The sequence below is a fragment of the Euprymna scolopes genome, chromosome 33 (assembly GCF_053919585.1).
Source record: "Euprymna scolopes isolate OS-2025 chromosome 33, ASM5391958v1, whole genome shotgun sequence".
Classification (NCBI taxonomy): domain Eukaryota; kingdom Metazoa; phylum Mollusca; class Cephalopoda; order Sepiida; family Sepiolidae; genus Euprymna; species Euprymna scolopes.
The window spans coordinates 65,602,160-65,616,435 of NC_136514.1; the positions used below are offsets into that span (position 1 = coordinate 65,602,160).

The 14,276-nt window shown below is 33.3% G+C and overlaps 1 protein-coding gene across 2 annotated transcripts in view; it reads right to left on the bottom strand.

Annotated features, from left to right (window-relative positions):
* Positions 1-14,276, bottom strand: part of LOC145258277 (phosphoenolpyruvate carboxykinase, cytosolic [GTP]-like) — an 88,814-nt gene that overhangs the window by 8,382 nt on the left and 66,156 nt on the right. For both annotated transcript variants that reach the window (XM_080116280.1, XM_080116281.1), the window contains exons 8-9: positions 2,074-2,177; positions 1,311-1,406 (exon numbers count right to left, since the gene is read on the bottom strand). In XM_080116280.1, the coding sequence (XP_079972406.1) occupies positions 1,311-1,406; positions 2,074-2,177 (200 nt within the window). The remainder of the gene's footprint in view (positions 1-1,310; positions 1,407-2,073; positions 2,178-14,276) is intronic.

Below are 14,276 nucleotides of genomic sequence, written 5' to 3' on the forward strand. Positions count from 1 at the left end.
GCTAAATCAGTTTGTATAATGTGGGAAGTGTGGGCGTATTTTCTTGTTGTGTTTGTCAGATTTAGGGCTTGACGTGACCAGCCGATTGATCGGAGCGGGCCCCTCCGACCGCCCGTCTAGCCAAGGTAGGACCAAAGTGGCGTGTTGGGAAGGAGAGGAACTCATATCTATTCTCTACAACCCTCAACCACCAGGATTCCGTTCCAAGGTGTCACGGGTCGCCACCCACGGCAAACAGGTGGCCCAATTGAGGGACTTTTATTCTCTGCAGGGGGCAGACGGTGTATTCTGATGCCCTACCGACAGGGCGATATTTTCAAAAAGCCTGCAAATTTTTATGTAGTTTTGTCACAGAGCCAAAGATATGAACATTTCAATATTAAATTTGGCTACCAGTATATATATACCATCTTTTTGGGCAATTTTATAAGTTCCAAATCTCCATGACTCTTGATCAGGATTTAACAAATGAAGGCTCATTGGAAAGGTAATGACCTGAATTGTGTAGTGAGCTATGTGACATTTGCCCTTAAGGTCGCACATTATGGGGATCATCCAGAGCATATTTTTGGCACTTTTTACAGTCATAAAATGTTTAAATTATAGTCATTTGTTTTCCTAGTTTTGCATAAGAATTACAAAATATCTGATATTTCCCCCAAACATCTGGCCTTAGTGGAGGGGAGACTAAAACTTGCTGCTATGGTTTCAAAGGATTTGAAATAACTTGATTCTAAATATTTCTCATGTTATATTTCCCCTCTTTGGTTTTCATACAAAGTAAATTTCACAGTGTATAAGGATTATTTGATACTGGAGATATTCATAATCGTACCCTATTTTCAAAAGTGGGGAGATCTAACATGAGAAATATTTGGAATCAAGTCTCTCCCCTTGCTGTTATTTCAGTTCATTTGAAACTCTAGCAACAAGTTTTAATCTTCTCTCCATCTAGATCAAGCGTTTTAGAATTTTTTTTTTTTTTTTTTTAAATAACAGGTGAAAATAGATTTTAGATCATTTCATTAAAATTAATCTGTTTTAAATTTTTTTAAAATTCATTTACTAAATGCTTACTACTGTGTAAGCTAAATTAACTTTTTAAAATTTTTATTGGCTCCAAAAATAGTTGAAATTTTGCACATTTTTCATTTTCAAATGTTCATCTTGATTTTCTTTGCATCAAATATATATATAAAAAAAAAAAAAAACAAACAAAAAAAAACTATTACTAACATTATTTTAGGATAAATAAACAATTGTGTCCCCCTCGCATGTTTTTGTGATTGGTTTGTAAATAAGATAAATACCTTTATGCTCAGCAGCTGCGGTGGCTTCTGATCGCATGGCTGCTCCAACCATGACTCCATGAGACCAACTGAATGATTCATAGACCAATGGGACTCCTGCAATGGGGCAATAGATTTGCTAAATATTAAGTTTTGTAAAAAGTCAAATATACATTTTATACGTAAAGCTAATCAAGCTGAAAAAAAAAAAAGAAAAAAAAAACCTAAAATATTGTTTTTACTTTTAGGACACATTTAAATATATCTAAACAGGATGTCAAATAATTAATGCGATCAATAAGGTTTAAGAATTCAATGATTTTTGAAGACATCTGTGCCAGAGAGAGAGAGAGAGGAGGGCAATTCTACAAGTTCATTGATTTGTAATGGACATCAGTGTAGAAAATTTCAATTCAGTTATAAAAAAAAAAAAATGTAGGACAAGAAAATTTCATTTCATACAGTATATGTATGTTTTGTACATGTATACTTCTATATACCAAGATAATTCAAAGAAAATTTATAGAATTATAGTGAAAGACTAAAATTAATAATTTTTAGACTTTTTTTACGTTTTTTTTTTTTTTTCTTGATGAAAGGAAACATTTTCTATCATTTTGACATTTCAGGACAACTCGTGTTTTTTATTTATCCAGGTTTTTTTTAAAACATGTATAAAACGTATGTTTTACTTTTGAATATAAGAGAAGAATCTAACAGATGAGCAATACCATTTCCTTCACTAGATATTTGAATAATCCAGCTTAATTGAATTTTTTTTTACCTTCAGGTCTGCGTCCACCAAATATGATAGCATCAATTGGAACACCTTCAGCATTTTCCCACTGTTCGTCCATATTTGGACATTGGCTAGCAGGAGTACAAAACCTACAAAATATGAATTCATCCAAAAAAGTAAACTTCTGGTCATTTTGATTTTCATTTTTAAAATAACAGAAACTTCCAAGAATATTTATCTATACAATTTAGAAAGAGAAAAACAGGTTTTAAAATTTACATGTTTAATTTTGTAGAAATTTAGGGATATATATCTCATAAATAAATAAGATATTTGGATGACGAAGATGTTGAGGTTGTTCAGAAGTTTTGTTACCTTGGTGATAGTATTGGATGACAGCTAAAATAGGTGTAGGGTGATTACATGAATTAGGAACGAATCGAGTGAGTTCCAAGGAAATTCTGTCATTATTAACCAACAGAGCATGACCAATGTCTATCAGGCATGTGTATGCAATGTGATAATGCATAAAAGTGAAATCTGGCCAGTAAGAACCAATATGATTGGTTAACCAACCAATCATATTGGTTCTTACTGGCCAGCATATCAACTTTCTTTGGGTTATTTAATGCTGCATATGAGTTTTTTTTTAATTTGTTATTTTCCAAATTGATTTTCTTCAAATTTTTAGTTTTCTAGGTCTGCTGCCTTCGGATATTTAGATGCTTTCGGGGTATCTTAGAGTAATATTTGATGTTTGAAGAGAATTTATTTCCTTTTTTATTTATTTATTTTTTTATTACCTTGTGGTAAAGATTTGTTCTTTTTAGTAAGTTTAGGATAGTATTAGGGTTTTTCTCAAAGATCTTTGAGATTTTTGGTCTTCTAATGGTGTTGATGAATGTATGTAAGATATTTTACCATATAAGGTTCACGACTTTGTACACATTCACATTCTCCATTTTTATAGTATGAAGGAGTGAGTTATGTATGCGCGTCCTATCCAAATATGTGATAAGACTACTTTAACTTATTTTTTATCTGATAGTTGTTTTGAATAGCTTGTTGTTTTGAATAGCTTGTTGTTTTGGCAATTATTCTAGGCTTCTTGTCATTTCTTAGTAATAAGTTTGTTTATTGAAGGTTTGTTGTCTGCGTATGGGACGTTAATGTCACTTATTTCAAGTTTTAATGAATTTTTTGCATTATGTCAGCTTTTACATTTCGTGGAATCCATAATAACTAGGAATCCAGTTTTGTATTGTTAAATAGAATGGATTCTTTGTACAAGTTCGATCAGTAAAAGATTTTTAAAATATTTTTTTTTTTTTAATGATTCAAGATAATATAGTAAGCCAGTTTTTCACATCTGAATTTTTTTTTTGGGGGGGGTTGTCACAGACTGACATATAAACTTTAAGTTTCTAAAGCATCCAAGGCCAGTATGATGAATGGGGTCCACAGTTTTAAGATTTTCTGGTCAAATTGTATATAAAACTTCTATAGTCCAGTTTGGATCTTATCAGGGCTCTTTATAATTTTAGTAGTGATGTGCTGTTCGATCCCCAATTCCGTGTTTGCTATAATGCTTAATAGTTGTAAGGTTCTGAAATAGTTTTGCTTTAAGAGAAGAGAGGTTTTTATCGAAAATAATTCTCTAAAATTTATGTTGATTAGCTATTTTGCTTTTTGTTCCTTTCCAATTGTAAATATGTTGGTTGGTTGTTTTTGTTTTACGGCATATCAACCCTTTCTGAATTATTTAATGCTGAATCCAGTTATTTTGGGAATAGTATTCGATGTTGTATCCAGTTATTTTATAGGAAGTTTTTATTCTTCAAGCTCTTTGCATTTTCAATCGTTAGTTTGTAGCTTTCGGTTTGGTTGTTTTATAGTGGATTTTATCATTTTTGTTCTGTCTTGCAGAATATAGTTGGGTTTTGCAATAAGAGGGGGAAAAATGGTGATCGGTACATGTGGGGGGGGGATAGAAAAGGAAGGCGAAAATAGAAGGATGGAAAAGTGGGAAAAGGCAGGTTGTTTTTACGGAATATAAGGTTTTTGGGGGTTATATTTTTGGGAAGAGTCCTATTTCTTTAATGCAAGATAAGATTTTTCCGGTGTTGTCCTTTTTGAAGATTTATTTCTTTGTAGTGTTTTTTTTTTGTAATTTGTGAAAGATCTATGCATTCAGTTAGTAGATGTTTTACAGTAAGTGGTGCTTGACAGGGAATGCATTGAGGTTGAGTTTCTCCTTTTAGGAGGTAAGAATGTGTTAGGTGTGTGTGACCTATTCTAAGTTTTGTTAAAATGACATTTTGTTTTGTTTTTGATGATCCCGCCTCCACTCTCCAAGTGTGGGTTTTATAATGCATAATTTGTTATTTGTATTTTTATTCCATTGACTTTGCCATTCCCAAGTATATGGCTGTTGATCAGGGGTTCAATATCCGTGTATGGGATCCCGTGCCCATCAAGGTTCAACTTCATTGCCTTCTTAGCCATAGCATCGGCTCTTTCACTGCCCCTGATTCCCATGTGGCTAAGGATCCAGATGAATATTATTTTCTTTTGGTCGGTAATGAGATTTATTTTGTTTAGCAGTTTGATAATTATGGGGTTCTCCTGTTTTCTATTTTTTTTATAGCTGTTAAAATGGATAAAGAGTCAGAATATAATTAATTTTTCTGAATTTTTCTCAGCAATGATATCCAGTGCTAAATTTATGGCTCTGGTTTCAGCACTAAATATAGAGGCTTCGTTCGGAAGTCGTTTGCTAATTGTTGTAGGTGTTGCACACCCAACTCTATTGTTATCCTTCGAGCCATCTGTGTATATGTATGTATAGTCAGAGTAGCATAGCTTGATATTTTTAAGTTTTTCTTGAAATATGGCAAGATTTGTTTTTTTGTTTTTTTTTCATTTAAGTTGAGCATTACATCTGGTTGTCTCGGTCCATGGTGAACTTTCAGATATTATAGAATGGTGGATATTTGTTATTGGAATTTGAGATTCAAAGTCCGAAGCTTTTTCTTTTCTGTTAAATAGGTTTCTATATTTAAGGTCAAAAGTACGTTGATAAGCAGGGTTTGTTGGGCAAGGCTTTAGTTTCAAGTAATATTGTAAGCCAAATTTTTCCCATCTGAGCTTTAAGGGTGTTTCGTGGGCTTCTGCATATAGACTTTCTTTGGGGGATGATCTATATGCTCCCAAGATTAGTCTTAGTCCCTCATGGTGAATGGAGTCAAGGATATTTATGTAGGAAGACCTTGCTGACCCATAAATGAAACAGCCATAATCCAGTTTCGAACGAATTAGAGTCCTGTATAGTTTTAGGAGTCTGTGTTGACAACTCTTAATTGTAGTGCTTTGTGATATTTCTGCTTTAAATATCTCAGATGGGGAATAAAATTCAGTTTTGTCAAAAATTATCTCTAGTTATTTATATTGATCAGTAATATCAATTTTTTGGCCATCAAGTTTGAGGGTTGGATCATTGTGCATTTTTTTAATATTGCAGAAGTGCATGCACTTCGTTTTTGACTCGGAAAATTTAAGCCCATTTTCTGTGGCCGACTGGTTTATTTTGTTTAGGTTCAGCTGCAACTGTCGCTCTATTGTTTGGACATTTTTGGATCTATAACAGATTAAGAAATCATCGACATATAAGGAGCAGTTGGTTCCAGGACTTAGGCATTTGGTAATATTGTTAATCTTTATATTAAATAAAGTAACTGATAGTATGCTTCCTTGTGGGACCCCTTCCTAGTTTTCGAGGTCAGAAAGGGTGGATCCCACACGGACCTTAAAGTTTCTGTCAGACAAAAATATCATTAATTTGGGTAGTCTGCCCTTTAGTCAGAGATTGTGTTGGGCTTTCATGATACCATATCTCCACATTGTATCATAGGCCTTTTCTAAGTCAAAGAAAATGGTCGTTGTATGTTCCTTTTTTATGAATCCCTCTCTGATAAAGGTTTCTAAGCGTTCCAGGTTATCAATGGTGCTTCTTATTTCGGAACCCACTTTGGAGGTTTGTAATCAGGCCATTAGATTCAAGGTACCAAGTTAGTCTTTTGTTCACTATTCTTTCGAATGTTTTACATATGCAACTTGTTAATGCTATGGGTCGGTAGCTTTTGGGATCAGACTTAACTTTATCGGGTTTTGGGATGGGGATCACTGTTGCTTGTTTCCATATGTCAGGGAGTTCACCCCTAATTCAAATGTCGTTAAAGATGTTTTGGAGGTAAATTAAGGATTTTTGAGGTAGTTGTTTCAAGAACTCAGTGGATCTCATCTGGCCCTGTTGCAGTATTGTGTGAACTGTTTATGGTGTCGGTTAATTCAGATAGGGTGAAAGGTTTGTAGTCTTCTACATTGTCTGAGTTTGTTCCTTTCAGCATCTAGTTTGATTTTTGTGAATTGTGGTTTATAATTTTCGCTAGGAGTTTTTTTGAGAAGGTTTCTGTGAGTACATTTGCTATATCTTTTTTGCTGGTTATTTTTGTATTATCTTTTGACAGGTGTTTTAGTTGGTTGATTTTCTAACCATATTCCAGATTTGTTTTGTTTTAGTGTTAGAGTTCAGTTTGCTGATATAGACTCTCCATGACATTCTTTTGGTCTCCTTAATTGTTCTACGGGCTTTTGCTCGGTTTTGTTTGAATTGGTCTAGATTGTGGGTAGTGGGAAGACTTAAATTTTCACAGTGCAGCTTTACGTAATCTTACTGCCTTTTGGCAATCTTCATTAAACCAAGGTCTTATATTTTTTTAATTTGGCACCTTTGGGTATACATTCCACAGCTATTGACATCAACGTATCAGTGAAGTGTTCCATAGAGTTCTCCAGTTCATCTTTGTCTATTAGTTTTGCATTGCATTGGGTTTTATATTCTTTCCAGTTAGCTTTGTTTAGCTAACATCTGGGGGGGGGGGAGAGAGTTATCTTCAGTCGGGATCGAGTTTAAGGGAAAGTCATTGCTACCATATGAGTCATCATACACTTGCCAAGTGTAGTTCATTGAAGTGGCTGGGTCGCATAGCGACAAATCAATGGCTGAGTATGTACCCGAGGCAGGGTGGAGGTATGTATTGGAGATTTGGTTCATGAGGGACAGAATGTTATTGATATTTTCTAGTTTTTTACCTTTTGCGTCCGTTTTATTGCTTCCCCATATGATGTTGTGGCTGTTGAAGTCTCCTAATAGGATGTATGGTTTAGGAAGTTGTTCTATTATTTTGTTGACTTCAGCTTCATTTATGGAGTCATGTGGTGGGATATACATGGAGCAAATGTTGATGGTTTTATGTAAAGTGGTTTTCACAGCAATTAATTGTAATGTGGTATCTAGAGTTATTTCGCTCTGAGGGATGTCATTTCTAACTAGAATCAATACACCTCTGGAGGCTTTCTGTCCAGTATTGTGTATAAAGTTGTATTGGGTGTAGTTTTTTTATAGTGATGTTAGCGTGTGCCTTCAGAAATGTTTCCTGGAGGCAGATGATAGCAGGTCGTAGTTTAGATATTAACAATAGTAATTTGTTCATGTTTGCCTTAAGTTCTCTACAGTTCCATTGAATGATAGTTGAGCTTTTTTGTGTTCTGTCATTTTATTCGTCTTCTACCTCCATCTCCTCCAGTGTTCCTATTTTGTTTCCTCTTGAGGTTGATTGGGATCTAAATCTTGGTTTGTTAATTTTTTTTTCTTTAGTTTTCATCTTATTGGGTGATGATGTTGTTTTCATTTGGTGAATTTTTTCTTTTTTTGATTTAATTTGACCTTTTTTTTTTTAAATTTTTTTTTTTATTTTGTACTCTTTTGTAGACTTATTATTTCCGGAGTTCAGGATTAGTGTTTTAATTTCTTTCATTAGGTCTTTCATCTCTTATTAGTTGAGATAGTTCTTCAGTTTTTATTTCTGGAGGATTTTTTGTATAGCTTTTACAACTTTGATTTGTGTTTATTTTAGCATTCTTGGTTACTTTTGAGTATCTTGCATTCATAATTTTCCTGGCTTCCGGGAAGGTTATATTTTTGTGTACTGTTTTTTTTGTTTTTAGCCATGTTTTGCATCCTTTGAAGTCAGCTGAATGGTTTTCACTACAGTTTGAGCATTTGGGGTCTTTTTTGCAGTCACTATGTTTTGAGTTTTCACCACATCTTACACAGATTGGTGATTTGGTGCATTTGGATTGGTGATGTCCAAATTGATGACAATTGTAGCACCTTAGAGGGTTTGGGATGTATTTTTCAACGTTCACTTTTAGGTATCCAATTTTAATCTCACTTGGGGGATTTGTGGAGTCAAAGGAGAGTATATATGCATTTGTCAATATAGTTTCTCCATTTCGTTTTATTCTTATTCTTTTTAATTCTGTAACACTTTGGGATGATAGATTAGATAAAATTTCCTCAGTTGAGCAATTTGATAGTTCACTGCATCTAATGACTCCTTTTGAGGAGTTTAGGTATGGGTGGGGATAAGTTTTAATTTTGATATTGTTAAAGGTTTGCCATTTGAGAATTTCTTTAGTTTGTGTTTTTTGTTTCAATTCAATAAGTATGGTGTTATTTTGTAGTCGTTTTATCATTTTGGGTTTTATTTTTTGAGAAAATTTTTTTCATTGTAAAAGGTGAAATTTTATTTCATTTTTTTCAAGTGTTTCCATTACTAAAAATATTGAGTTTTCTTTGAGCATTTCTGTTCGTCCTCTGAACTTGAAATGTTGGAAACATCTGAAAAGCTTTTTTTTTTTGGGGGGGGGGGGGTAATAAAAGCCATAATCAAATCAGATTGTTTTTTTTCATCATCTTTGCTCCCAACCCACCTCCGAGCCCTATATGGGAAGTGCCTGGGGGAAAACCCATTCACCCAAGCTCAACAAGGATACAAAGATTATATACTCTATTTACGTGATTTATTCATGAGCACCTGTTTTCCTTTGATGTTACTCTAGTAATTTAAAGGGTTTGCAGCCATGTCATAGATATTTCACTTCGTCGATTGACCCTCAGCCACCAATTTCCACCATATATTAGGAAGTAGATGTTATTTTTGAGGAAGGGAAGGCCTATTGTGTTAATGATAGGTTTATGGGGTGGGCAATATATGGTGGGGCTTGACGTGACCAGCCGATTGATCAGATCAGACTCTTCCGACCGCTCATCTAGCCTAATAAGGGGCAAAGTGGTGTGTTGGGAAGTGGGGGGTACTAAAACCTGATCTCCAAGTCTTTCAACCACCAGGATCCCGTCCTAATGGTATTACGGGTCGCTACCTACGGCTAACAGGGACTGCTACTCTCTGCAGGGGGGCAGTCAGCATATTCTGATGCCCTGCCGACAGGGTCTAGTGGAATCTGATTGATTGGAAAACTTTATCTCCAATTGTTTGTTTCTTTGAATATTTATTTATGGATTTTAGTTTGGTTTTATTATTTTGGTTGGTATTTTTAAGTTAGGAAACCAGTAGGGAAGTAGGGGTGGAATGACAAAAAGAAAAAAAAAAAAAAAAAAAAAAAAAAAAGGAGGAGGGGAAGGGGGCTGTTTTTGTAGAATATAAGTTTTACAAAAGAGAATAGAAAACAAAAACAGAAAATCGATGTAGGTGCATTTCGTCTCAGGAAGCCAATAGACAGCCTGATCTGGTAGCACCAGAGATTGAAAGTAGGGCCATTGTGCATCTTTCTACGATTACAGAAATGGACACATTTAGTTTGAGTTGTTGAAAATTTAAAGCCATCTTCTGTGGTCCACTGTGTTAATTTGTTTATGCACATTTGTAATTGGCATTCTGAGATTTATGCACATCTGTAATTGGCATTCTGAGATTAATTTTTTTTATCTAAGTTCATGCATAAGGAGCCATTTAGCTCTTTGTTTAGACAATTTATAACATTGATTTTTATATTGAAGAACATGACTGACAAAATACATCAATGTAGAACTTCCTCCTGTATTTTTGTGTCTGAAAGGGTCAATCCAATTCTTACTACCAATCAGAAAGAAACAATATGAAAACAATTCAATGGATGTATGATGTGAGTCTTGAAAATAAACTAAGAGTGAATTAAATCTGTACAATATAGGGAGACGTGTACACAATATAGGGAGACTTTGATGATATGAGACATTAAAAGAATGGATGAGATTTCATGGGTCAGATGTAGAACAGTTGAGATATGAGGCTCGGTTTACAGAGGATGGCCAACAAAAACATGGAAGAAATAAAAATGAATTTTTTAAAAATGGGATAAATACAAGTTAAAGTTAGATTAGTTTAAAAGTTAATGAATGCTAGCAGTGATAATTTTTTTTTTTTTTTTTACTGTAAAAATTGTCCGCTGAAAGTATGACATTGCTGTCTAATAATGAACTCAAGGTATGACACTGAAAATAAACTTACCAATTTTCCTCCTTCTGAGAGATTAGAGAAGAGGGGGGACAAAAAGAAAAATTAAACATTTTCTTGGTTTTTATTTGAGAACTTTTTTAGACAAGGATTGACAATTGGTATTATTTCGATTACTATTGTTAATATTTTGGCCAATGAATCTTAGATGCATTTTTTTTAATTGAACCTTTTAATCCATCAAGATAGTTTATTCTCATATCATCCACAAGTGGAAAGGTTTTTTTTATTCTTATTCTCATCTGTAGTAAAGATTGAACCTTGAACCCCAGATGACTGTCACATAGAAATCATTATTCACCAATGTCTTACTGGTTACTGTCAGTGTGGACATTTAATGTTGAGCTGTTAGTGTAATTTACTATCCATAGAGTAGTTTGATTAGTTTTCATATGTTACTTGTATTTTTATCAACATTATGGAGATACAGTTTGTATAGCATATTTCTATTTTTTTTCTTTTTATTATAGCAACTACATATTTATTTTCAATACTTTATTTTTTTTTTACTTCCAACACGTGTTCATGATATGCACATACGCAACTTCTGCTTCTTGGTCAGAATCATGTTCGATGTTCATAATTTTTTGTATCGGCCATGTTTTCTTAGATACACACATTTTTCTTTACACACATGGAATAAGCTTTGTTTTTACTATATGACCGCTTTTGTATACAAAATTTTACAAAATGGTGCACACTGCAACAGTGTCCTTTTTTCAAAATCATTTTCATTATTTTTTTTCCCCACATATCAAATATTCATCCCTACCAAATATTCATCAATTCGTTTTTCATTCTTAGTATTGAGGAGAATTCTGAATATGTTTGCATATATTTCTTTGACTGAGGTGTGCATGGTTTTAAAATTCTTTTACCGTTTTAAGATACTCAACTTTTGATTGGAGAAAAACATGTTATCTATCCAGATCTTTCCAACTTTTACTGTTTATCTAATCAAATCTTCATAATATATAAGAAATCTAGTTTGATATATATTATTCCTTAATTGGAATTCATTTTTTGAGATGAGAATTATATATATTAATTTATTTTTATTTCGGACTATTAGCCTCATCTTTATTAGTTGTTTTTCATCTTTTATTGGTTTGTTTATTCACAACGTTTCGGCCAACTATTCGGCCACGCTTTGTGTGGGATTGAAAGGCCAGAGGTTTACTTGGCCAAAAATGTGGTGAGACGACAACAACTACAGATGGCAGTGATGGCTGAGAATGCAGTTAGGAGATTCAAAGTTCCTATCCGTCACGGTTACCACCTGACGAAGGCCAGAGGAATAGTTGGCCGAAACGTGAATAAACAAACCAATAAAAGATGAAAAACAACTAATAAAGATGAAAATAATAGTCCGAAATAAAAATTAATCTAGTTTGAGTTTAGATTAAAAGAAAAGAAAACGGAAGCTGTAAATAAATGCTATATTCGTGTTAGTAAAATTCAATTTCAAAACTGATAACCCCCCCCCCCGTATTGAAATCAAGGGAAGATAAGCAGCATCAAAACGTTAATTTCATTGTCTCATTACGATTGCAAAGTCATTTCTCACTGACAAAGATAATTTCTCCTAAAGCTAAAACAAGTAGCCGATAAACATTTCTAAAAAATTTACATATTTCCAATTGTAGAAAATGAAATTAAAGTTCTTGATCAAATTGAAAAATAATATTAACAATTACTAATTGTAGTAATTTTAATATTGAAAATATATTTACCAGTATTTATCAAAGTGAAAAGTTCAATTTGCAGCATTTGTATCATGAAAAGTGAGGTGTATTGTCTAAGCGTGTTTGTTTCAGATCAAAGAATTATTAAATAATGTTCAAGGTAAAATTTCCAATTATAAAATAAGGAGTAAGCTGAAAAAGATGGGTTGTAATGAAAATATTTTTAATTTAACTTTGCATGAAAACGCCTGTAAATTGAATGTTTTTATAAAATAAAAAAAAAACTAATTCAATGAGGCTTTTTAGTTTTTAGCATATGCAAAAGCTATATTTTTATCAATTTATTTTGTTTAAATTTTGAAATATAGTGTAGATTAATTTCATTTAAAATGTTTATTTTTACATTACTAAAATGAGAATTCAAAACTTTGCTTCAAAAAATTAGACTGAAATTTGCTAGCAATTTTTGTATATGTTGCCCAATGGCTGGTTTTATATTCCAACTGAACAGTGTAATTTGAGCAATGTTGAAAATCCAATTGCAAGGTCAACTGGAAGTCCAGATGCTAATCGAGGAACCCGAGACCTGTCAAGGGACTTGTTCTCATCTATCAGCTTCAAAATTTTCTTATTTCATCTGGAGGCTTTGTACAAAAACAAGTTTTGTAAGTATTGAAATTTTTGAGGTGCATAATTAACGATTCGTTTGTTGGTTGTAAAACAAAAGATTTAAATCCTATATGATAGAGAAAAGGTGACCATCTTCATATGCACGATGACTAGAATTAAAGCCAAAGAAATCATTAACATTAAGCAACGCTCGTTTTTCTATTTAGTTGCTAGAACTGTCAACACTGTCAGATAATATTTCTGAACCAGAAAATACTACTAACTGTAAACCTCTTTTACAACAAGAATCTGTTTTATCATCAAACACGCTATATGTATGCACATGATCTTTGTCATAACTTCAACTTGACAGCATTTACCTACCATATAACACAGCATTTTGAATGAATGCAAGAGTCCACAGCGAAAGGTATCTCAAGGTTTTTTTTTTAGTCGAATAGTCTTTTGACTATTTTTAGTGTATTTTTTTTCTCCCTGCATCGACCTTCCAAAATTCTAATGACTCCACTTATCCTTTTAAAAACTGATAGTTATGGGCAGCCAGTCTCAAGACTAGTGGCAGACACTATAGACTTGAGGACCGAAGGTTCAAGATCAACTTCAATGGTATGTAGCCATGTCTTCAACTAGCCTCCTGGGTGTCTTTGTCAATCTTGGTTCTGAAGCTCTTGCATTGCGAATGTAATCTGTGTTGTGGTGTGCAATGTGGCCAAACCAACAAAGTCTCCATTCTAAAGGCATTTGGTTAAGAGGGATGATCCTGCTTTGTGTTCAGATTTCTGTATTGAAGACAAAATGGTGTTAGCGAATGTGCACAATTTGGCGAAAACAGAATAGGGCTATCAACCTTTTGAGACATACAGATCTCATCGGCCACGTCTCATCTTAAAGGATCACCTGAACAAGTGTTTGATAAATTTGATAAATACTGACTTGTGAAGAATCGTGCTTTTCTAAGAGGGTAGGAATCCTACAGAGATTTTTTTTTATTTTCATTACACTTATAACAACCATTCTGCCAAAGAAATTTATAAAATGTAGCATAAGTGTGTATACATGTCCCTAGAAATCATGAGTATCTACATAGATTGTGTTTATGTTGTGTATGTATATGTGGATATTTTGTCCCAGGTTCTGAAATATGGAGGATATATCACCGGTTATTCATTCATTTAATTCACCCCGTGTAGTTTTATAATTTTTTTTTTGTTTCACTGCTCTTCGCCTCCATTTTTCAATTGTGTAAATTGTTTTATTTTAATTGCTGCCGACGTGATCTCTTGATAAGGGTCGGACGAAGGGTACCTCAAGGTTTTCTTTTCTTTTTTTTTTTAGTTGAATAGTCTTTTGACTATTTTTAGTGTCTTTTTTTCTCCCTGCAAAATTCTAATGATTCCACTTATTCTTTTTAAAAACTAATAAAATTTTGTACCACAAAAAACCTTTTTAAATATTTGGATATCTATGTGTCACTGAGCCATATCATCTAGCGTTTCTTTTAATGTATGTATATTCT